General features: G+C 39.6%; 1 protein-coding gene across 1 annotated transcript in view; it reads left to right on the forward strand.

Annotated features, from left to right (window-relative positions):
- Positions 1–25,072, forward strand: part of RFX6 (regulatory factor X6) — a 78,356-nt gene that overhangs the window by 46,278 nt on the left and 7,006 nt on the right. The window contains exons 8-17 of the mRNA XM_061626306.1: positions 6,474–6,581; positions 8,446–8,523; positions 8,616–8,729; positions 9,445–9,494; positions 11,291–11,450; positions 14,820–14,964; positions 17,777–17,886; positions 21,504–21,621; positions 22,876–22,998; positions 24,836–25,045. Of these exons, the coding sequence (XP_061482290.1) occupies positions 6,474–6,581; positions 8,446–8,523; positions 8,616–8,729; positions 9,445–9,494; positions 11,291–11,450; positions 14,820–14,964; positions 17,777–17,886; positions 21,504–21,621; positions 22,876–22,998; positions 24,836–25,045 (1,216 nt within the window). The remainder of the gene's footprint in view (positions 1–6,473; positions 6,582–8,445; positions 8,524–8,615; positions 8,730–9,444; positions 9,495–11,290; positions 11,451–14,819; positions 14,965–17,776; positions 17,887–21,503; positions 21,622–22,875; positions 22,999–24,835; positions 25,046–25,072) is intronic.

Genomic DNA, 25,072 nt, shown 5'->3' on the forward strand with positions numbered 1-25,072 from the left:
TATGAGAAACAATTATAAATAATAATCTTTATCCAGAAATAATTCCAATTGAATTTCAATGTGAAACTCGTGTTAGTATGGGCTATAGTGGCAGAGCATATCCTTTGAATGCAACAGATACCAGGTTCTGTCTCTGGCTTCTCCAGTAGGTCTAAAAAAGATTCTTCTTTGAAACCTCCAAAAATTGCAGCTATTCACGGCAGGTAATACAGATCAAGATGGACCAATGCTTTATGATGTGACTTGCATCCTTGTGATTTTCCTAGGACTGCAGACTTAAGTGAGATCTTGAAGCACTCTAGCACTGAGTTTGGTACTCTTAAATCGACTGAAATCAATAGTCATGCTAAGGCATTTGATTGTGCACGCAAACACTGTATTTGTGAATGGCAGGCAGGGGCACATGTGCAAGCCCTGCCCCTTATGTCCCCATACAACTGACCCTGTAAGCTCAGTCTCCAACTTTCCCTCCGTTAAGTGGGGTGGGTCTGTGGGACACTAATACTGAATATAGCTCTCCACATGATTGGGGATCCTGATAAGGATGGGGAGGCACATGAAGAGTTCTACTTACATTCAAACAAAAGTGGGTATAACCCCCCTGCAATTTTACCCCACTCAACACAATCCTCTCCCACTGGACACAATGAAGGTTGGGGACTGAGCATAAGAGGAGCACCCTCCTCGACAGGCAGTGGTGGCTGGTGACTCCATATCAGTGGGGCAGTGAAATCTGCTCCATGTTTTAGTCTGAACTTTGAAGGAGCTGTCCAAGGTGAAGGTGAACTTGCATTATCCAACTGTGAAAGCTGACAATCCCTCTAAATACCAAATCTTGCGCTTCTGTATTATTGCAGAATGTACATAGCTCTGCCCACAACCTCTTTTGCTACACTGTGGCACACAGGTTTGCTGCTGGTATTTTTTCTGAAAGCGGCAATATCAGCACACTCTTTTATCTAAGGCATTTAGCGCACCATTAGAGACTGTGTGATTAATTAGGCCAATACTATTGCAGTCATTGACTCTCACATTAAGTTGGCTTCCAACAAGTACTTTTGCAGTAAAAGATACTCATGGCAAACAGGGAGCTGAAACATAAGCCTCTAAACGGCTGTGTACACACCATATGTTTAAAGCACATGACTCTCCCAAAGAATCCTGGGAACAGTAGTGTGTTAAGGAGACTAGGAACTGTAGTTCTGTGAGGGATAAACTGCCATTCCCAGAATCTTTTGGGGGAAACTATGTGCTTTAAATGTATGGTGTGTACACAGCCATGAATTCATCATGAGACTGTTTCCTTTGCATTCGACATAAACTCACACACCACACTACCTCCCTCACTTAGCCCCCCATTGTCCTTATTTTCCTGAAAGGTTTATATATATATATATTTAATGGGTACTTGCATAATAATGGTTCACAGATTGCTCTTGTTATCATTTTTTAAAAACAACCACCAAATGCTAATAGGTAATTGTTCAACTGCAGCCATATTGACTTATGACAGTCTTTTAAACCATCTAATGTTTATGTCAATACAGAATGTGAACACACATCACTTCTTTCATTTAGCTCTTTATCTGTGTTTGGGTAGCCTGATATTTAGATGTAGTGCAGCCTCAATATCTATATTTATATCCTTGTTTTCTTTATTTTAAAAGAATGAACAATTGTTGAAAATCTAAAACATTAATTGAAAATTATCCATGAATCATGAAACTGGCCATGTATAGAACCAATTCAAAACTGTGATCATTGGAATAAACAAAAGATGTGATGCTGAGGCCAAACTGGAGTTTAATTTTGCATTGTCTTGTCTTTATTCAAATTATGTGCATCTTGATTCATGGTGTAACTGTGTGGTCTTAAACATGAGTTCCAAACACATTTATCTTTCAATAGTCGCCAACACATAGGTACCAACTCTTTATATGAACATAAGAAGAGCCTGCTGGATCAGGCCAGTGGCCCATCTAGTCTAGCATTGTCAGCTCTACACTGCATCAGCAGTGCCGGTGGGGGCTGGAAATTCCTGGGTGGTTGGCAGGGAAGCAAAGTCCTTAGCCAGCAGTCTGGCCATAAATCTGCCAGGTCTAGGAGGAGGGGAGCTGATAAGGGCCAGGCTTGTCCGAAGCATACTTGCCGAGTCAGGAGTCCAGAAGCGAGGTCAGTAGAGGTCCGGGATCAAGTGCCAAGGGGTCAGTCCAAAAGAGGTTGCACGGAAACTAGGAACACACAAGCCACGCCTGACGTTGCAGTCAGCAACAAGCTGCAGCCAAGGTGTGCCTTATAAAGAGCAGGGTTGACAGCAGGTGTGAGCCCTCAGCGTTTGGGCCTTAAGGAGACAGGCCTGCCTCTCTTCTGCCTGACCTTCTGCTGTCTACGTTCTGCAGGTGAGGGGGGAGTATCCTGTGCACTGTCTGTGTCTGGCTGCAGGGCCTCTGCTGTATCTGGGGTGCTCTGCAGCTGAGGGGCAGAAGGAGCTGGATTCTCAGGAGGCTCCTCCGTGTCTCCTTCTGAGTCTGCTGCTCCTGGGTCTGCTGCTGTTACTCCCAAGTCGTCCTCATCTGAGGAGTCCTCTGACGGGGCCATGACAAGCATCCTGTTCTCCCAGTGGCCAACCAGATGCCCATGGGATGCCCGCAAGCAGGACCTGAGTGGAAGAGCACTCTCTCCTGCTGTGGTTTCCAGCAACTGGAATTTAGAAGCATACCGGCTCTGACTATGGAGGCAGAGCATAGTCATCATGGCTAGTAGCCATCGATAGTCTTACCCTATGCAATATAACTATCCAATATGTGAAGAAGTATTTTCTTTTGACTGTCCTGAATCTGCCAACATTCACCTTTATTGAATGTCCACAAGTTCTAGTGTTTTAAGAGAGGGAGAAAAACATTTCTCTATCCACTTTCTCCATGCCATCCATAATTTTTCTATCATGTCACCTCTTACTTGCCTTTTCTCTCAACTAAAAAACCCCAAATGCTGCAACCTTTCCTCATAGCGGAGTTGCTCCATCCCCTTGATCATTCTGGTTGCCCTTTTCTGAATCTTTTCCAACTGTACAATATTTTGAGGTGAGGTGACCAGAACTGTACACAGCATTCCAAATGTGGCCGCACCATAGATTTATATGGCATTATGATATCGGGGTTTTTATTTTCAGTACCTTTCCTAATGATCCCTAGCATGGAATTTGCCTTTTTCACAGCTTCCACATGCTGGGTAAACATCTTCACCAAACTATTCACTACAACCCAAGATCTCATTCTAGTGAGTCGCTACCTGTTCAGACCCCAAGAGTATAGATTTGTTTGCTCCAATATGCATCACTTTACACTTGTTTAAAACTGAATTACGTTTTCCATTTTACTGTCCATTTGCTCCATTTGGAGATGTCCTTTTGGAGTTTTTCACAATACCTTCTTGTCTTAACAACCCTGAACAATTTAGTATCATCTGCGAACTTGGCCACCTCACTACTCACCCCTAACTCTATATTGTATATGAATAAGTTAAAAAGCACAGGTCCCAATACTGAGCCGTACATCCCTCAATTGAGAGAACTGTCCATTTATTCCTACTCTCTGATTTTTCCAGCCAGTTCCTGATCCAAAAGAGAACCTCTTCTCTTATGCCATGACTGCTAAGCTTAGTTAGGAGTCTTTGGTGAGGTACCTTGTCAAAAGCTTTTTGAAAGTCCAAGTACACTATGCACACTGGATCACCTCTGCGTATATGCTTGTTGACACTCTCAAAGAACTCTAATAGTTTAGTGAGACAGGACTTACCCTAGAGAAGCCATGCTGGTTTTGCTTCAACAAGGCTTGCTCTTCTATATGCTTGGTTATTTTATCTTTAACAATACTTTCCACTAGTTTTCTCAGGACAGAGGTTAAACTAACTAGCCTGTAATTTCCAGGATCCACCCTGGATCCCTTTTTAAAGACTGGCATTACATTAGCCACTTTCCAGTCCTCAGGTATGAAAGCAGGTCTGAGGAACAAGTAACACATTTTTGTTAGAAGACCAGCAATTTCACATTTGAGTTCTTTGAGAACTCTTGGGTGGATGCCATGTGGATCCAGTGATTTGTTAGTTTTTATTTTGTCTATTAACCCTGGAATTTCATCTCTCATCACCACAATTTGCCTCAGTTCCTCAGACTCCGTTCCTGCAAAAGTTAGTTCAGGTTCAGGGATCTGCCCTATATATTCCACTGTGAAGACAGATGCAAAGAATTCACCTGGAGTCTCCTTATCCTGCTTTAGCACACCTTTAACCCCCTTGTCATCCACCCTAGACGGCCTTCTGCTTTTAATGCATTTTAAAAAAAAATTGTTGGTTGTCTTTATGTTTTTAGTAGTGTGCTCCTCAAATTCTTTTTTAGCATCCTGCTTGCATTTCCTTTTGGCCAAAATTTGTGTTCCTTTTTATTTTCCTGATTTGGATAAATTTCCATTTTTTGAAGGAAGCCTTCTTTGACTCTGCTCATTAACCACACTGGCATCTTCTTGGCCCTGATGGTACCTTTCCTAACTGTGGTATACATTCCAGTTGAGCTTTTAATATTGTGTTTTTTTTTAAAAAAAGCCAAAGTTATTTATGGAGTTATTCCACCCTTTGGACTTTGCTTTTCACCTTCCCTTTTACCAATCCTCTCATTTTGGAGATGTTTCTACTTTTGAAGTCAAATGTAACAGTGTTGGATTTTCTTGGCAATTGGCCATTTACATGTATGTTTAATTTAATAGCACTGTGGTTTATAACAGATGCTATTGGAGGTTGCTGATTCATAGGGTTGCCATAAGTCGAAATCGACTTGAAGGCACATAACAACAACAAATGGTCACTGCTCACAATCAGTTCAACAACACGTACATCTTGCATCAGGTCCTGGGTGCTACTTAAGATTAAGTCCAAGGTTGCCATCCCTCTGGTTGATTCTATGACCAACTGTTCTAGGGCATGGTCGTTTAGTATATGTAGAAATTTTACGTCTTTGTCAAGACTGGAACACATATTGGCCAGTCTATGTCAGGGCAGCTGAAGTCACCCATTACTACAACATTTTCTTGCTTGAGTGTTTCCTTGATTTCATTTTTCATCTCAAGATCTCCCTAAGCATTTTGATCATATGTCCCAACATCTGGTGGGGGGGCGAGGAAACTGAAGGGAGCTTTTGATAGGATTACCAGTGATGGGGAATGTCACCCTTTTCCGTTCTAACTTCTAATCATGTCACTGATCCCACCAAAATCCCCCTTACAACAAAAAAGTCTTTAAAAGCTACAGAATTAATAATCTGTACATATCTTACAATCATATATTATAAATTATTCTGAGCAAGTTTCCTTGATGTGGAAAGTATTTTTTTTCAATTCCACAGCTGGTATAGCACAGTGGGGAGGAGAGCCTGGCTGGGAGTCCAGAGTCTGTGAGTTCAAATCCCTCTCATGTCTCCTGGGTTTCAAGGGCCAGCTAAAGATCACCCCAACAGTGAGTGGCTCAGGGGTTATGTGCCCTGCCAGCTGTGTAGCTGTGGGCGAGCTGCATAGTCCCAAGGAGCCCAGTTGCTCCCACAGCTGGCAGTTGCAGACAAGGAAGGGGCTGGCTTGTGCAGCTGTGGCAAGCTGAGCAGGCCATAGCCAGCTGGGGAGGACTAGCCTCAGAGGGAGGCAATGGTAAACCCCCTCTGGATACTGCTTACCATGAAAACCCTATTCATAGGGTAGCCATAAGTTGGGATCGACTTGAAGGCAGTCCTTTCCATTTTCAAAGTCTTTTTAAAAAATACCGCAGAAAGAAAAGCAAATTAAAATATAATGCATACATTTTAAAGGGTCGCTCTTAAAAAGAAAGCGAGGAGAAAGTGAAAGTGTTTCAGAAAGAAGCATCGAGGTTTCTCATCTTTTGTAGCCCCTCCCCCACCCTTCTTTCCTCTTAGCTGTTAGTGCTGGCAGAGAAACATTTGCAGGTGGGGAGGGGACTTAGGAGCTGTGTGGCCTGTCCAGAAAATGCTTGGGCAGATCTGATTATTATTCTGAGAAGTGATTTTGACAAATCATGTGTGTGTGTGTGTGTGTGCTAAAGCACCACCACCTACTTACCTGGGAGTAAGTCCCATTGAACCCAATGGAACTTACTTCTGAGTAGACATGATTGAATTGGTACCTTAGCCACTTCATATAAACAATCTCTAAGTGGTTAGCGAAGTAGAAACTGTACAATCACAAAGTTAAAATGCAAATAAATGAAAAAAATAGTGTTCTAAAAAATACAGAATGAAAATACTAAAACAAAACATTGAGCAACAACAAAAACAAGCACAAGCTTCATAACTCCGACTTCACAATGCTGACCAGTCATCAGTAGATTTTTGCAAATCGGTGTGGCCAACCTTGATCATGCTAAGATTGTGGCTGGTTATTGGCATGAAGTTGTAAAGTCTTTTTCCCATCTTATAGGGCGGATTTACTCGGAAATATTCCCTGAGCTCAAAAACTGGGACTCTCCTTCCAGAATTCCCCAGTGCTCAACATCTTGTATTGGATGGGTGCATTTCTAAAGAGAAGGTAAAATGTAAAGTGACAGCATATTGAACAAAATCAGCACTTTTTATTCTATCTCTGCTCTCAAAGGCGTCATAGAAGTCATGACATGAAACAGCTAGAAATGTTTGTAATCAAACAGACTTGACTGATTTATAGCAGGAGCAAACCACTACTATCACCTATTAACTGGCTCTCCATTGGAAAAGTGGTTAAATTATTTACATATTAACTTGCCTAATATTTTACAAACAGATGGTATTTGCCTTAAGAAGGGCAAAACAAAGAAATAGTTAGGAGTCCTATCCATTCCAAATACCAATGGATTAATTTTGCACTGATAAGATGGGAGCAAATGATTTAGGGCAAATTATGAAGTGGATTTTTCCTCCTGCTTTGTTTTGTCAATGAACAAAAGATAGTACTTTTGTATTTACTGATTATTTCTTTAAAAAACATGTGTATGTGGGGTTTACATGTCAGTAGAGAGTATTGCTGTTTCAATTACCAGTGTAGGGTCATGTCTGTGTAGAATTTTGGGAATAATCACAGGAAATGTTTAACATTTTTTGGAAAATCTAGGCTTTTGTGTTAAAATGAGAATCACATTAATCAACAATACATTCCGAAACATGTTTCCTCAAAGATGCAAGTTCACTGAATTCCACAGGAATTTCTCCCAATCACTGTGCATAAGACTAATGCCTCACAATTTTGCTTTTTAAAACATTAAATGTCAAACTTGGGAAATAATATAAGAAAATTCAATTTCCTTCCCCATTTTTGGTCATTTTTAATTCAAACTGCAGCTTTGTTTTCAGCCCTATTTTGGACTGAAAGAACAACAGCATACAGTTTAAACTTTGTTGTTTGCATTAGGAGTTAATGCTCTGGAAAGATTTACGCTTTTGAGAACCTGCTGTGAACAAGTTCAGACAAGGCTATCCATGTTAAATCTGCAAGCAAGGGATCGTGAAAGCCATAGCTGATCTTTATGGAATAAAAGAAACATAACCCTCCCCCTCCTCCCCAGGAAGTGGTAACTTAGCTCAGTGGTTGATGGCTTATTGTCCATTTGATCAATAGGGATCACTTTCCTGATTTTCACTAAAAAGTCTGAAATATAAGAGTCCATGATCATTGAAATGCTGTGGGAACAATTTAGCCTATTAAGCTATTAACTCTACCTTAAGCATACACATGGACTTGTTATACTAGATCCAGTCTATGTTTAACAGGCAAGTTAGCATTTAAAAAGTATTTTACAGCTTTGACAAAACCTTCACAATGCTATTTAGTTGTTTTTGCAACTGATGTTTTTGAGATCTGGACAAGAAATAGTTGCTTGATAGGGTTATACATATCAACAATTATAGCAGATGGTGTACAACATTTCATGTGTTGGACTTCAGATATCAATTATCAAAATATCCATTTTGGAGATCAAATGTGGGGCAGAAATCAGGATTTGATTTTCAACAGAAGTACCCAACATGGAACGTCCAGTTTTCAAATTCTAGTATCTTCCTGATCCTTTGATGGGGCACTTTATCTCAGTTAAAATATATTGCTGTATATGCTTAACTATATTAAGTGTTACATCAACAAGAAGAAGCAGAATACTTAAAAGTGTTAGCTATTACCTGTTGTTGCAGTGGGTAGTACTGGACTGAAATTACTGCTTAGCCATGAAAAATCACTCTTTAGCCCTCTTAAGCCGTTTATCTCCATGTGATCAAAATCAAGGAAAGACTTCTGCTGCCAGTCATCATTGACAATACTGAGCTAGATGAACCAATGGCCTGGCTTGGTATAAGAAAGTTTCCTATGACCCTGAATTTAAATTTTATTTAATTTATATTTTTATAATTTTTTATTGCTGAAATAGGTGGATACCCTTATCATGATGTATAAAACGCACTGTCAGTGCATCCTTGACAATGCTATTAACGGAAACTTTGAAGAGGTAATGCTGCTTTAAACATGTGCTTACCAGTTACATGCACAAGGGCATGGCATTATATAATTCATATGTGTGCTCTACTTGCTCCTTCCTAGATCCAACATTTCCTATTACATTTTTGGCAAGGAATGCCTGACCACCTTCTTCCCCTGCTTGAAAATCCTGTGATCATTGACATTTTCTGTGTTTGTGACTCAATACTATACAAGGTGCGTTCCATGTTAACTAAATTGCATAATGGAAATCTCTTCAAATGCCTAGTTCTCACTAACAGAAGAAAACAGTGTCTCGGCTGTGCCCCTTCAGACTGCATGTGGGGTTCACATGACTGAATAGTCTTCCATACAAAAACAACGCTGCACGTAGAAAACAGGAGTGTCAGGATTCCTTTCACTCAGACATCTAGTTTTCTATGTGGAACTAACTTTTTAGGGAGGAGCATTTGATCATGTGAGTCCCACCTGCAGTCTGAAGAAGAAACAGCCCAGATACAGTTTTTACTGACTCAGAAGGCCTGTTGTTTCGCTATATATCCAAGTAAAATGCTTCAAAGGGATGGAACAAGAATCAATTCCATCTCTAAATAGCATAAAGTTATAAAGAGATGGAACAAGAATTACTGCTCTTTGGACTCTTTTGATTGGTGCATTTCCTTGTGGCCTTTGAGCAAGTTGATGTAGCCTGGAGATAAGTTGATGGGCAGAGTGTTTGGAAAGTGAACAGCCCAAGCTTTTAAGTGAAGTGCTGTTAGTTTCTGCAAACTCTTCAGTCTATTACTTTAATGAATGTAAGTGATTGTTGAAATAATCTCTTAGGTGCCCACAAAGTAATTTTGGGAAACGTCCATAAGCATCAGTTTATTCCTCCTATGTTTGAATGTGTTGACATTAAAGAAATTTTCATTTTCCTGCTCTTTCATTCAAGGTCCTTACAGATGTACTCATCCCTGCAACTATGCAAGAAATGCCGGAAAGGTAAGTAATTACTTGCATATGGCATAGTTGATTGAATCATAAGGATGCACATCATGATAACTGACTTCTAAGAAAAAAATAATTCACCCATTATTTTAAATGGTGACCCTTAGACACCTAAAGATGTAAATACCTGTGCTTGCACAGAGAGCAGCTTGATGGACAGTAGAATTTCATTTGATAATTTCAGTTGCATTTATTTGTCTGTATCCAGCAAGGGCAATCAAGTCCTGTATGCACAAAAAAGCCACTATGTAAGTGGTTCCTTTTACTGAAACTTTACTATCAGCAGACAGGGCTGTATATACAAGTTTCTCCTTGCTGGATTTGGACTGTGCAAGTAGCACCGAACAGATGGCTAGCACTGTCAGTTTTGACAATGCTGATTACCAGCTAGGGAAAAATTGCATCTAGCCTTCCTTCCCTAAACAGCTGTTCCATTATTTATAGTTATATATACACAGTGAATGCACACACAGAACCTTTCTGTACACTGGTAACTTAGTGTTCATTTTGTTTTTAAATTCTATCTCTTGGCTGTACATCTCTGGCCTGAATCCTCTTTTAATTGGAAGGATTTGCCTTAATTCATGTTTTTCATGTTGTTTAATATCCTATCAGCTATGACCAAAGGCTTAATATAACTGCAGGATTGCAGTAGCAAGGACTGATTTCACTAAAGCCAAAATCCATTGCGCAATTCTGCTCTGCCATGCTGGACAATAGCAGTAACGTTGACCCTTGAACGTTGAATCATAACACCATCAGCTTTGATATTTGCCATTGTGGGAAGCCTTGTTCCCAGTCTTACACATTTATCTGCAAATGCAAGAGCTTTCTAGTTCTGTCCAACACATTTCTTTGCAAATACCTTTCCTGCTCTATGCAGGGACACATTTGCCTCCACCCTTCCCTATAGAGAGGAGAATCAGTGGTTCGTTCCACTGGGGAGGGGGAGGTTACATGGGCCCCCTGGCCAGCATTGGGAAGGGGGTGTGAGGTAGGGCTTAAAAGCTAGCCCCACCCCAAACTGTCTTCTTTGCCTTGTTTTGCTGTGCCTACCCTCCCACCCTTTCAGTATGAGCTTTGCTAGTCGCCATTTAGGGGCTGAGTAGGATTTTTGGGTGAGGATGCACAATTTGATCTCTCATTTTGTCTACTCCATACTGCGAGATTTAATTCAATTGGCTGAAAGAGGGTGTGGCCACTTGCGTGTTGGTGTGGAGCCCAGGCAGGTGATGAGGTTGGGGGGAGGGGTAAAAAGTAGGTATACTGAGACATTCTGGGTTTAGGGGCATCATTTAGGAATCTCCCACTGCTTGATGCCTAGGTGGACCGGGGGGGTGCCCCTTGTGGCTTGGTTTGTGCATTTGGGTGAACAACAGTACGGCAGAGCCTGGGTGCACAGGTTGGGTGCACACCCAAGGCTCGCCTAGCAAGGAAGGAGGTTTTCCTACTTATCCAGAGTTAGTAAAAATATCACCAGTCCGGAGGGCTTGAATTTGGTTAATTCGGTTCATTTGGCCTGCATATTCTCCAAAATATGTTATATTTAAATAAATATAACATTATTCCAAATGTCTGTGTCCTTCTTTTTCAGATGTGGGGACAATGCAATTGCTGTTGCATTCTGTCCACATGGCTTTTCAGACCTCAAGCAATGAGGTCTGTGTTGTGTTGGTTTATCAAGTATATGGATTGGGCTCTCCAACACATTTTTGTTTGGCCATGCCAGATGAGTATATCAAAGGTCAATCCATACATTGATTCCAGGCTGTTCTTTTTCTTTTCATTAGTTTATTGGCTGACATAAGAAATTTTGCAAAAAACTGGGAACACTGGATTGTTTCATCGCTAGAAAATCTACCAGAAGACCTTGCAACAAAGAAGTTACCAATAGCACGAAGATTTGTATCTTCGCTAAAGCGTCAGACATCCTTTTTGCACTTAGCCCAGGTAAAGCGGGAATAAAGATCGTAGTGTAGCATGCATAATAATGCAAATCCAGGGGATTGATAAAATTTTGTGCCTAGAAGTAAACACTCTTAAAATATGCTCAGGGCCAAGCAGCTAGCCCAGATAAAGTGAAATTAATGCTCACTTAATGGCCCAATCTCCACGTAATGCTAAACCAAACCATGTCTTAGTTCTGAGTAGCACAGCAGCAACAGGATCAAGGGAGGAGCAAAGCAGCCACAGTTTTTACTGTGAGTACTTGAATGCCCATGCTTAGCCATGACTTAGAGGATATCTTCAAATAGAGGCCTGTCCTCTGACAGCTCTTCAAGATAGAGGACTGTCCTCTATAAAGTAGGGCACATGGCGACCTGAGCCACATTGAACCTAGTCCTTGCTAGCTGTCCCCCGATTGGTTGCCCTTTCTTATCTTTAGAAAGGCCTTTTCTGCTTCTGGGTGCCACCATTGCAACCAGAGCTCAGACCTTTTCCAGAGGGAGAAAAGGCCCTTTTTTTAAAGAAGAAGAGGGCTTCCCTGCCCCTGTTTTTCCACCCCATCTTCTGCTGATTGCAAGGGAGTGCTGTCTGAATGTGTCTGCTCTATGTGTGGCAAGTCTGTGGTCTGTATATGCATTGGAGGCTGGTGGCTCTGATGTCAGTGGAGCAGTGAAACTGCTCTGGATTTTAGTCCAAGCTGAAAGCACTTTGGACAGCTCCTTGAAAGTTCAGACTAAAACCCGGAGTGGATTCACTGCCCCACTGACATCAGAGCAATCAGTTGCCACTAGTGTGTGTGTGTGTGTGTGTGTGTCTGTGTGTGTGTGTACATGTACAAGGCATGCAGATGTCAAAGGTTGGCCAACCCTCAACCCTTGCACTTAAAAAGGATAGCTACCCCTTCTATACATGTAGTACTTGCATGTGTTTAGATCAGAGCTTGGAAAAGTTACTTTTTTAAACTACAACTCCCATCAGCCCAATCCAGTGGCCATGCTGGCTGGGGCTGATGGGAGTTGTAGTTTAAAAAAGTAACTTTTCCAAGCTCTGGTTTAGATTCACAAAGCCTCAGATGAATATCTGTAGGTTGGGAGAATTCTCCCTCTCCATGCATTCACCGAATGTGTGACCATGGTTATACTGTTAGGGTGTAGAGAGGAAGGAACAGTTCTAGACAGAAAGGGTAACAAACCATCATTGCACTGATGCTGGGGCCCTCTTCCCTCAATGGAGCCCTCTATGCTCCTTCCTCTCTTAGTTGGTCCTGGGGTGTGTACCAGTCACAGCACACTGGCAATTTTGTATAACAGGATTTAAGAACACATCCCTGTCACCAATCCACTGCCTGTCCTAGGGCTGTAGATTTACATGCCAGAGATGGTTAGAACAGTTGCTGCCATTTATCAAGTGTTTTCAGGCAATCTGGACCTAGTCTGTGTTTGCTGATGGTGCAGCTTAACCCCAGCTAATTTCATTGCCTCTCAAACTCAGCTATAAATCTGACTAGTTATAAGAACTTGGCTTGCAATTTCAGTGTTAATTCCATTTCCACCATGTCACACAATATTAGGATTTAAGTGGGACAAAAAATATTAATACCATACAGTCTTCTGAACATAACCATCAAGGGAAACATTTTTTCAATGTTTACAAATTAGAAGTGCAACCTTAAGGTTACTAAGATAGTATGGACCCGTATAGAAAAAAGCTACTTTTGAATATCTAATGACTCAAAATGGAAAAAAAAATTAAGTAAGTAGTACAAGATTATTATACATGTGGATATGGCTAATAACACCTACCAAAGGAACTGGGAGAAAGATCTTGGGATGCAAATCCTAGCAAGAGTTTGGATATGGCAGCATATACCGCAACAAACAATCAGTATAAATATGAAAGAGGACTTTTATGTTCTGATGGTATTTGACACCTGTAAGGCTAAACTATATTTTGTTGTTATGTGCCTTCAAGTCGATTACGACTTATGGCGACCCTATGAATCAGTGACCTCCAAGAGCATCTGTTATAAACCACCCTGTTCAGATCTTGTAAGTTCAGGTCTGTGGCTTCCTTTATGGAATCAATCCATCTCTTATTTGGCCTTCCTCTTAACATAAGAACATAAGAAGAGCCTGCTGGATCAGGCCAGTGGCCCATCTAGTCCAGCATCCTGTTCTCACAGTGGCCAACCAGGTGCCTGGGGGAAGCCCGCAAGCTTTTTCTACTCTTTTTCTACTCCCTTCTGTTTTTCCCAGCATTATTGTCTTTTCTAGTGAATCATGTCTTCTCGTGATGTGTCCAAAGTACGATAACCTCAGTTTCATCATTTTAGCTTCTAGTGACAGTTCTGGTTTTATTTGTTCTAACACCCAATTATTTGTCTCTTTCGCAGTCCATGGTATGCGCAAAGCTCTCCTCCAACATCACATTTCAAATGAGTTGATTTTTCTCTTATCCGCCTTTTTCACTGTACAGCTTTCACATCCATACATAGAGGTTGGGAGTACCATGGTCTGAATTATCCTGACTTTGGTGTTCAGTGATTCATAAAACTATATTTATGGTAATGCTAATAACTTATGGTGGAGAATGTAAATTTGTAAACACAGATATGGCCCATATTTATTGGTCTTGCCCTAAAATAAATAACTTCTGGATAAATTATTAGACAAAATTGAAATAATAACAGGATACAGGCTTCCATACAACCCTTTGATTGCACTTTTTGGATTTGTAAAAGACTTAATACACCCTGTTGACAGAGAAATGGTAACAGAATTCCTAATGGCAGCTCAAATGCAGATTTCATTAAACTGGAAACAAGCAAGAGTTCCAGCTATAGAGGAATGGACTGTTATATTATGGGACATTGTGTATTTAGCTAAACTTAAGGGTTAGAGAAGGCAGAATAATTTGTTTGTAGAGAAACTGAGTTTCTTATGTGTTGGAGCAATAAGGTTCATGAAACTATATGGCCATTTACTTTATTTGACTTATTATTATGTATATATTATATTGTTTTATGGTTTTGACTTTTAAAAAATATGTGGTAATATTACTGTGTGGAAAAATAACAGTGTAAATAATAATGGTCCCAGTCGATGGTCTGAAGGCACATAAGGCCAGCTCCCTACTGAAGCTAAGCAGGGTCAGGTCTGGTCAGTGCCTGGATGGGAGACCACCTGGGAACCATATGTAAGCTGCCTTGGGTTTCTATCATGAAAAGAAAGGCAGGGTATGATGAAATAAAATAATAATAATAAAAATAATAAAATAACAACAACAACAACTGTAAAGGGAAACAGTGGTACCATCACCCCACCCATCTCCAATAGCAATTCTGGCATGTTTGTCTCTGTTGCCTATTCACAGATTGCTCGGCCAGCTCTTTTTGATCAACGTATAGTGAATGCCATGGTTACTGATATTGAGAAAGTAGATCTGCACAGCATTGGATCTCAGGCATTGCTCACAGTCTCGGGAAGCATGGACTCTGACGGGGAGGGCTACATTGAATGTAAGTCTGTGGTCAATTAAGAAAATATTGCTGTTCCACACTAGGGGAACTTCATTTAAAATGTGTTAAATTAAAAATCACATTTCAACCTCTCTCGTGCCTTTTCTATAATTTAAGAATTGCTTCACGGCTTAGAAATTTTGAAATATTAAGTGGCATATAAAAAATTTAAATAAATAAATAAGAAGAATGCTATTAATGAAAAATCAAATGAGCATCCAAGGCGATATAGGTTTAATTCTGCATTAGGCAACAGCTTAAACCAAATATGGTTTAACCCTCATGTATGAAAATAGGCCATAACCTGTAGATGCTTACTAAAGACATCTGAAACTCCATGCAAGCAGGAACTTCTCCGTTCACTTAAATGTTGGGAGAAGCTCCTTTTCCTTGCATGTATGTAGCTGTCACTGATACTGAAGTACCTAGTTTCTTGAGCTGAATGCTTATGCTTTGGAAAGTGATAGAGGTTTAGATCACAGCAGCTGATTGCATACAAATGAAAATATTATTTGAAAGTTTAGCTTCATTCAGTTCCCACCTCCACTCCCAAAAAAGACACATTGACATTTCAGACTTTTGGTGATATCATTACTATACTGTTGACCTTTCGATTTTCTCTCTGGTGATTGGCTGGCATGGTGACTTGGCTAATTTTTCCTTGTCTGCCTATACTCTTTGATTCTTTATGTGGCCATGAAAGTAATTAACCAAGGAATAATGAGTTTCAGGGTTTTTGAACTGGCTTTTGTTTCCTTTTTAAAGTAACATATTTATTCAAATATGCTCAAAGACATATTTATATCTTCACTGTGGTTTTCATCTTCCTCTTTGTTTGTTTTTTTACTCCATTCTTGTTTGTTGCTTGCATAGATTTCTCATTGTTATGAGACAGGCAAGGACTGACTAATCCACAGGAGAATAATTCTACAGGTTGCATGCTGTCCCACTGTTGACTGCTGAGGGAGATTACTCTACAGCAGGAGAGGGTAACCTTTTTTAATCTGAGGGCCACTTTAACCCTCTGGAAGCCACACAACAAAGTGGATTGGGCTGAAGTATAATATGGGTGGGGCAAAAACATAAAAGTGGGTGGGCTTTACAGTCTAAAGTCTACTTAGTCAGAATAACTGATATAAGACAGGCTAAACTACTAAGAGTTTATGGTATTTAACTCCTAAATTTCTCAAAACTGCTATAAGGGTGTGCACCAAGGAACAGGTAGAGATACTGGATTATATCCAACTAAATCAAACTTAGAGTAGACCCATTGAAATAATTGGACTTAAGTTAGCTATGCTCATTGATTTCAATGGGTCTACTCTGAATGTGACTTAGGTGGGATCAATCTATTCAGTTTGAACATATTTTAGCCAGAAGTATTTTAAGTCCTACTAATTTCAGTGGGAAAGTTTTGCATCTGCCTTAACTTCTCCCATTGAAATTAAGAGACTTTAAAATGCCCAAATTTCACTGGATCATCATACTTTTTTTCTTCAGTCAATCTTAGTAGAAAGAAATTTTATGAAAGGAGAAAGATTTGATGAAAACTAGCTAAGCAAAATCCAGATTTACTGTCAACTTGCAAAACATTTTCTATTTCTATTGCACTTGTTACTGAGTCACTTCTACCCCACAATCCCAGCTGCCTTCCAGTACAAGGGGAAGGCATGGAAACACCTCTGGCTATTTATTCACCCGTAAGTCTTTCCTCCAGCCTTTGCAATCAATCAGGACACATGGAGGATAGCTGGTAGAGCAATATTCTGACCTCTGTGTTCAGCCACTGCTTAGTTAAGTGGCAGACAATGCAATATCTTGGGGAGGCTTGCATATCCCTTACTGATCACTGTAACTAGTTCCTCTAGCCAAGGGCTTTATGTATGATCTTAACCTATGACAAAAAGTATTGGAAAAGAAATTATGAAGAGCTGATTTTGTTATAAGCCATTATATCAAAAAGCAAAGACAATCTTAAAGATACAGCGTCCAACTCTAATGGTCTTTATCTTCAGGAACAGCCAGTTCAGGATAGGGCCGTTTTGAGCAGAGAAGTGGTAGGAGGAAGGAAATGATGAACTCTCAGCTGCGTCTCTACTACAAATCCACCTGCCCCCAGCTCATTTTCTTGGGGCTGCTGAGGTTTAGTTATATGTCTTTCTGTGTAACATATAATGAGGCTCTGAGTTGGCATATTTGTCATAGTCCCAATGGCCAGTACCCCAATCCTAAACATATGGACTAGGATAAAAAGGAGGAAGGGAGGGGGGAACTGTAATATTTCAAAAGAAAGAATATGTGTAGTTTGATCAATGTTATACATTGCTTATACCCATACCAACCATTATAATTCCATTACAATACATAGCAGCACCAATCTTAAAAATAAATGGCATATTTGAAAAGATTAGGGCCCCAGTCTATAGTCTGGAGGCACATGAGGCCACCACCTTGCTGAACCTAAGCAGGTCTGGGTGGGTCAGTACCTGGCTGGGAGATCTCCCGAGAGCAACATCTACACCATGTTGGGTTAGATGAAAAAAGAATGGTGGGGTAGAAATGTAAATAAAATGAAAGAAAAACAATGAATTAATTAAAGGAAGTCTCATTTATTTATTTATTGTAAAATAAACCCAGCAGTTAGCTTGAACTCAAGAAACAATCTTCTCATCCCCCACCCGCAGCCCTGCTACTGTTCTAATTCTTCCTTTTCCTTTCCTTTACATGCTACAAAACTATCAATGACTGGTGAGTGGCTTTATCTCCTGTTCAGAATAGAATGCAACCACATATTTTCCTTTTTACATGGTAGATGACTCTATTACAGTGTTCCAAGAACTGAAGGACCTCTTAAAGAAGAATGCCACTGTGGAGTCATTTATTGAATGGCTGGATAATGTGGTTGAACAAAGGGTTATCAAGGTAAGCTTCAAAAATTCCACCTGAATTGAAGTCTGAAATCAAATTCTTCCAGATGAAGTTTATTCTCCTTGTGATCAGCACTCTTCCTCCTGATGGTACTCAACTGGCACCTTCTCTTCTTGTGGGGTGCCTCTTATATCCAAATGACTGAGCCTCCTTCCCATGTGTTTGCTTAATTCACAAACAATTCTCAATGGTTTGGGTGTGTATGTGTGATAAGGCCTCAGAAAGATCATAGCTTGGATTCCTGCATTGAGCAGGGGGTTGGACTTGATGGCCTTATAGGCCCCTTCCTGCTCTACTATTCTATGATTCTATGATTCTAGCTTCTGTTTTAGAAATGCTTGTTTCTGACATGCTATGTTTAGTCACAAAATTCTACACAGAGTTATAAATGAAGGGATCACCTCACTCTAGAGAATGAATGGGTATATCTCCATGCCACCCAAATCAATCCTCAGTAGTGTAAATACTAAAGCCTAGGAGATATATAAATTCATCACTGCACAATACTATAGTATACTACACTATTTTTTATTGTGATTTGTTTTGTCATTTTTTAAATTTACTGCTTTAGATGTGACCCTACTGGCAGAGAATGTGGTATAAACTTTTAAATACATACATACATACATACATATTTATTTCAAATATGAGTGACCTTAAATAAAGGGGTGGGGTGTTTATAGCAATTGGTATTTTCATGGGAGATACAGTGAGTTTTCAAATATAAGTACAGAAAAAATGTTCTGATATATGGTCTTACCTTGAAGGTGAAAAGCAATATAGTTGTTCTTCCATAATGGTATGTGAGAAAGCAGCTGGAATTGTTACATGATTTTAAAGTATTACTGAAACAACATGAGTCAAGATAATTTTGAGCCAGTAAGCTTATAGGTATAGGTATATAGATACTTATAGGTATTTTCATTCACTATGTACATAAAAGCTCGTTCATAATTATCCCAGAACCAAGACTTGTGTATGTGCACTCACTCCTCTTCAACTCTCACACATCTTAATTCAATACTTCCACGATTTCTAAAACTGACGTTTATTATCGTATCAAGACTGGGAAACTGTGGCTTAAGTGAGTGTGGTTTGATATCCTCGTTTGTAGGGATTCCTTAAAATCACACGTTTCCAGTCAAAGAAAACTGTGAATTAGCAAACCCTGGAAACGTTACAACATAGAGAACAAGTGTTTTGGACTGGGATTTTTACATCTGAACTGAGCAAAAATACAAAGTTTCTACTTTATAGAAAGAAGTACTTTGTGAAAGACATGAAGTACTGAAATCCATACAACCCCTATCTTTCCACTATTTCAAAGGATATTTAAGCCCTCAGTTTCAAGAATGAATTGAATTATAACAGAGTAAAATGGTATTCTCAATTCTGTTTAGCTAATCTTTAGATAATCACTATTAAACAGAGGAAGTGAGGAAGGGGGATCGCCCACCATTCAGCATCTGTTGCAGAACATTGTTCTAGGGCAAACAGGTATAGTTTCCAGTGTTTTCCTCCCACGTCTGGAAAAAAAATGCTGAACAATTTACTGTATGAATCAAGATCAGCCGAGTATGTGGTAATGATTTACAGAACACGTAATCCTTCCATTGCCCTCTACCTTCTGTTCAGTTAAAAGTGCAGGGCCTCTCTCTGTCACACCAAATGGTTTCCTTCTGTTTGCTGTTTGAAAAAGGAGCAGTTTATAATGTTACCTCAACCTGTTGATGAGCCCTGGCAAGGTAGTCAGTGTAAGGCCATCATCCAAAAAGAGACACAAGCAGGTACATGAGCATGATATCTTATGAACACTGACATCTATTAAGTGTCTCTGCAATCAGAGGCCTAATCTTCAACATCATGGTTACTGGATTAATTGATTGACTGACTGATGGATTATATAATGCAGTCAAGGTGCATGACACTTCACTGAATAAGCTAAATAAAAGATAGGTCCCTATTCCTCCATCTAAATTTCAACTTGGGGTGATGCTAGATGGGGGTAGAGGGAGGTGAAAGACAGGAAAGAGTATTCACCTATGTACGTATAGTAGGGATGTGCGAGAATGCCGCCCAATTTGGATTTGGTACTGAATTTTCCATTATTTTGCTTATTTGCTATAATCACAAATCGGATTTTTATGTAATGATTTTCTGCAGCTGTTTAAAGAAACAGGTTTTTTTTTTTAAAAAATAAAAATCTGCATCTATATTGATATTATTACCAATATATTAATTGAAATTTCCTTCAATTTATTGATATTTCTTTTAAAGTATTAATATTTCCTTTAAGAATATTGAGATTTCCTATTAAAAGTATTGATATTAATATCAATATTTTTTCCCAAGTGGCGGGGAACGGATCAGTAAAAGCAGCAGCTAGCAGACAAAGAATGAATTTGAATCAATATCAGCCTGTTAGGTCAAATGCTTTGCTTTTGAATTGGCAGTGGCCAATGGATGCCATCCCTAACATATAGTAAGGACTAAAGTACACTAAATGTATGCAAGCATTTAATATTTTTAATTCTGCAAATATCAACCATGGATATAGAGGGAGGGGCTGAATTGGAACTGTAGCACATGAGGAGTCGGGGTTAGTTCTTTTCCTGTTAATGAAACCCTGCCTAAAATTGTCCATCTGAAGTTGATTTTAGCCATAGGAGGGTAGCTTCCATTGGCACCAATAGAAATCTTTTCTCCGATAGCTAATATCAATTTGGGGTGCGCAATTTTAGGTGGGATTGTGGTGTACAGGGAAAGGGTTAAAAATCCCTCCCTATGCACTGGTAGCACAGTGCATGGGGGTTGATTTTAACCCTTTCCCTGTGCACCACAATCTTGCTTATTTCCCCCCACACACACACTCATATTTAAAGAATAAAACACATTTAAAGAATTAATGTCATGTGTACTTTTACCCATTCTTTAGGTTTCCCTAGTGGGTGAAGACTAAAGGTGTATGGCAAAGATCCCAATGATACCCTAAAATGAAAGAAGTTAATGACATATTTAGCAAAGCGAACACTCTCTTTTTATTAATTGCAGAATTGTACTGTTACCTGAACTGAGCCTGATGCTCTTCTGAGCCTGATGTTCTGTGAGCAAAATACATTTATGATGAACTGGCGGTGGGAACAATTTGGTTGCACAGGATGCCATTTTGAACACTACTGAAAATGTTTGTACTGATGAGTTCAGCCATAACTTGCAAAATGATAGTCTGTACCAGGTATAGCCAATGTGGTACTCTCCAGGCATTTTGGATTACAGCTCCCATAACCCCTGACCATTCACAACACTGGGTGGGGCTAATGGGAGTTGGAGTCCAAAACAACTGGAGGGCACCAGAAGGTTCCCCCGGGGACATAACTAATGATTACTGGTTACTATCTATCTGCTTTATCATAAGATAGATAGACAGATAGACAGACAGATGGGTAGACAGATAGACAGATAATACAGTCTTTAAGCAAGCTCACTACAAGCAAGAGACATGTGAACTAGCCTTCATAATTTTTTTCCAGAGACAGGGATGTTCCAATGTCCACTACATGTGGATTCTGCTCTCATTTCTTAATGTTTTTTTCCCCTGCCATTTTGTTTAGGCAAGTAAGCAGAATGGTCGATCGCTAAAGAAGAGGGCACAAGACTTCCTTCTCAAGTGGAGCTTTTTTGGAGCTCGAGTAATGCATACTCTCACTTTGAACAATGCATCAAGTTTTGGTATCTGGCTTTATTCAAATTTTCTCTTTTCCCATTTCAATCATGGCAAGATGTATCCAGAGCCCACACTAAATGAAAAGGGTGGGATCTCAATTTAGCCAGTCTGAAAGTCACACTAATCATCCCCATTTCCCCCAAACCAGGAAGGCATTCTCCCTACTCTCAGACATGTAGAGACTGTGATTACTCAATGTTGACTAGAAGTATTTTCTGCTCATGTATTTGATGTTTTTTGGTTTTGGCAATGGGTATGTAATTTTACAACATACAAACTTTCCATTAAAAAAGCCCATATAGAAAAACTTGTGCCATGTGATGTGCCATGTTTAATTTCTCAGTGAGAGGTAATGGGGCTACATTTGACTGGAAGTAATGCTCACAACCTCTCACATTGCAGTAATTCCCCCTATTCATATGTGTATGCATAGGAAGTTGCCTTATACAAGTCAGATCATTGGTCCATCTAGCACAGTATTGTCTGCACTGGCAGCAGCTCTCCAAGGTTTCAGGCAGGACTCTTTTCCTGTCCTACCTGGAGACACCAGGAATTGAACCTGGGGCCTTTTGCATGTAAAGTATGTGCCATGTTGTTCCTGTGTTCCTATATTATTCCCTATAAGTGTGTGAAGTGGTGATCAGTATAGAGACCATGATACTCTGCACATTTTTAAAAGCACTTTTCCCTTTATAAATCTTATACAAATCTTGGAGGGGGGTAGTTTTTCAAAAAAAATGACAGCTCTGGCATCTCAAAATGCCCCTAGCCACTACCAGAAAGTAGATCTTAAAAGTGAAGTTAAATCAATCTTTCATGGCAATTTAATCCATTTTCATCTGGCTTAATTTTATTCTGTAGAGGCATGCCAACAAGACTCTGCCAACCACGTTCTCATCATTTAGTATAAGGGCAAATGAAATACAGCAAACTCAGACTGTCTAGCAGAACTCAGCTTTATCTTACTCTAATGTATGCCCTCTTCAAATATAAAGCGTATCTCACTTTCATCAGTGTTGTACTTTGATGTCATTAGTGGCCAAATAACCTACAGGACAGTAAACATATTGAGCTAGGTGGGCCAGTGCAGAGCAAGATTAGAGTGAGAAGTTAAGCACTGCTTCTTGTTGGTCTTAGCAGGTCATTGAAAGTCCAACAATTATTTGTTTGTTTCACTTGCTTCTTGTAGAGTGTTGAGAGATGGTCACCAAGATAACTTTACGACATACTAACTCTCTCCACTTTTCTCCCCCTGCAAGGTTCATTTCATCTGATCCGCATGCTTTTAGATGAATACATCTTGCTTGCCATGGAGACCCAGTTCAACAATGACAAAGAACAAGAACTCCAGAATCTGTTGGACAAATATATGAAGAATCTGGGTAACCGGGATTGGTAGTTTATACCATTAGTGTTCTGAAATTTTGACAATGTACACACTTGTCTGAGGTTTTTCTTGTTTGAGGTAGAGATGGATGAATCTATCAATTTTGGGTCACTCAGTTTCTAACTTTTCCGCTCTTCTCCACATTTCCACAGCAAAATTCTTTAGCATTTTAGTGCCAATTTCTCCCAATAAACACGGTTTTGTATGCAGTTTTGACTGTGTAGATTTTCGCAAGCAATTTTCCCTTATATAATTCATTTTTGTATGTTATTTTCACTAGTATATGCATTTTCATGAACACTTTCCCTTACTATATGCCATTATATACACATTGTTTGGTTTTAGGACTGCCTTTCAAAATGCAGAGAAGTGTGAATTTTGAACAATAACTGTGCTTCAGTTCACAAGCTGCTTCAAGCAGTGTAAATGAGATATTTTCTCATTAAAATGAAATCAAAATTGAATTTCTACCCATCCTTAGGCACTGGTAGCCAAGATGATTGGTTGATTGGGCATACTTAAATATAGGTCTTTACTAGGTTTATCCATTCATATGTAATGTTGGCATGCTGATAGATTTATTTAAGTTTCTCATCGTTTCCATCTCAAAATATCAGGATGGATAAAAATCAATTAAGGCTCCAATCCTAAACACACTTATCGGAACATAAGCCTCACTGACCTCAATGGCCACACACATTTCTGAGCAAACATGCTTAGGAAAGTAGTGTTTAAAAAATGAAAATAAAATTGAAAGAGATTTGTCCCCTTTTGTCCCTGTTAATTCACCCTCAGTCACAAAATGCCAACCCTAACAAGTTCTTATAAAATTTCCTGTTGGTTCTCAAGTGGTGGCTTTGGTGAATCTCCGGGGCTGGGGTGGGGAAGAGGTCCATGCCGTACAGGTTGAGAACAACTTTTTACTCTCAGAGAAAATCCTAGCAGATCATAGAGAAGAAGGCAATCTCTTGGATATATTAAGCCCAGGTAATAGGTTCAACATAAACTCTAGACAATAAAAAGTACTACATGATTTTTAAAAGTGTACTTTTAAAAGACCTCAGCTATCAAAACATATGGTTCTTTTTAAGCATAGCTAATCAGTTTGTATTACCCAACAGCTCTGTTCATACTGATTGATTACTGGGCACAATCTTCTCTGGTGATATGCATGGGCTCCTACCGGGAGGAAGAGCATGATAGAAATCTAATAAATAAATAAATTAAATTAAATCAATAATAAATAAAGTAAATAATAAAATAAATAAATCATGTTCCAAGTACTTATGGTGCTCAAAGGAAAGTTATTGCTTCCCACTCTGCATTGGAAGTGTGTGCTGTGTCACAATCATTCAATCCATTCTTATATTTTCAAGTCATTCATATGTGTGTATAGTATGTGTCTATTGTGTTAGACAATATACACCAGACACAGACCACATTCACTCCGCACATTTATTTCACTATTATTCCACTTCAAAAAATCATGGCTTTCCCCAAGAATCCTGGGAAGTGTAGTTTGTGAAGAGTACTGAGAGTTGTTAGGAGACCCATATTCCCCTCATAGAGCTACAGTTCCCAGAGTTCTCGGGGAAGAGGGACTGACTTTTAACCACTTCGGCAATTGTAGCTGTGTGAAGGGGAAGGGGAATCTCCTAACCATTCTCAGCACCTTTCACAAACTACACTTCCCAGGATTCTTAGGGGATAACATGACTGTTTGAAATGGAGTAATAGTGGGATAAATGTATGGTGTGAGTGTGGCCACACACACAAATGTTGAGATGCATACTCTTAATTTATATATCATCAATCCTATCTTATGTTTTCAGATGCCAGTAAAGCTGCTTTTACAGCATCTCCAAGCTCGTGTTTCCTAGCAAACCGCAACAAGGCTGGTACAATTTCTAATGATGCTTCAGTGAAAAATGAATGCCTTGTGGAACAAGCCTATTTCCCTTTGTCAACCAATCAGCACAGTGGCATGTCCTCTGGCCTGAATCCATTCTCCACAGTGAACACTGAGAATATGCAGCTAACAGGTAGGAAATAAATTCCCATCACCCATA

Source organism: Rhineura floridana, chromosome 4, assembly GCF_030035675.1.
Source record: "Rhineura floridana isolate rRhiFlo1 chromosome 4, rRhiFlo1.hap2, whole genome shotgun sequence".
In the NCBI taxonomy this organism is placed as follows: domain Eukaryota; kingdom Metazoa; phylum Chordata; class Lepidosauria; order Squamata; family Rhineuridae; genus Rhineura; species Rhineura floridana.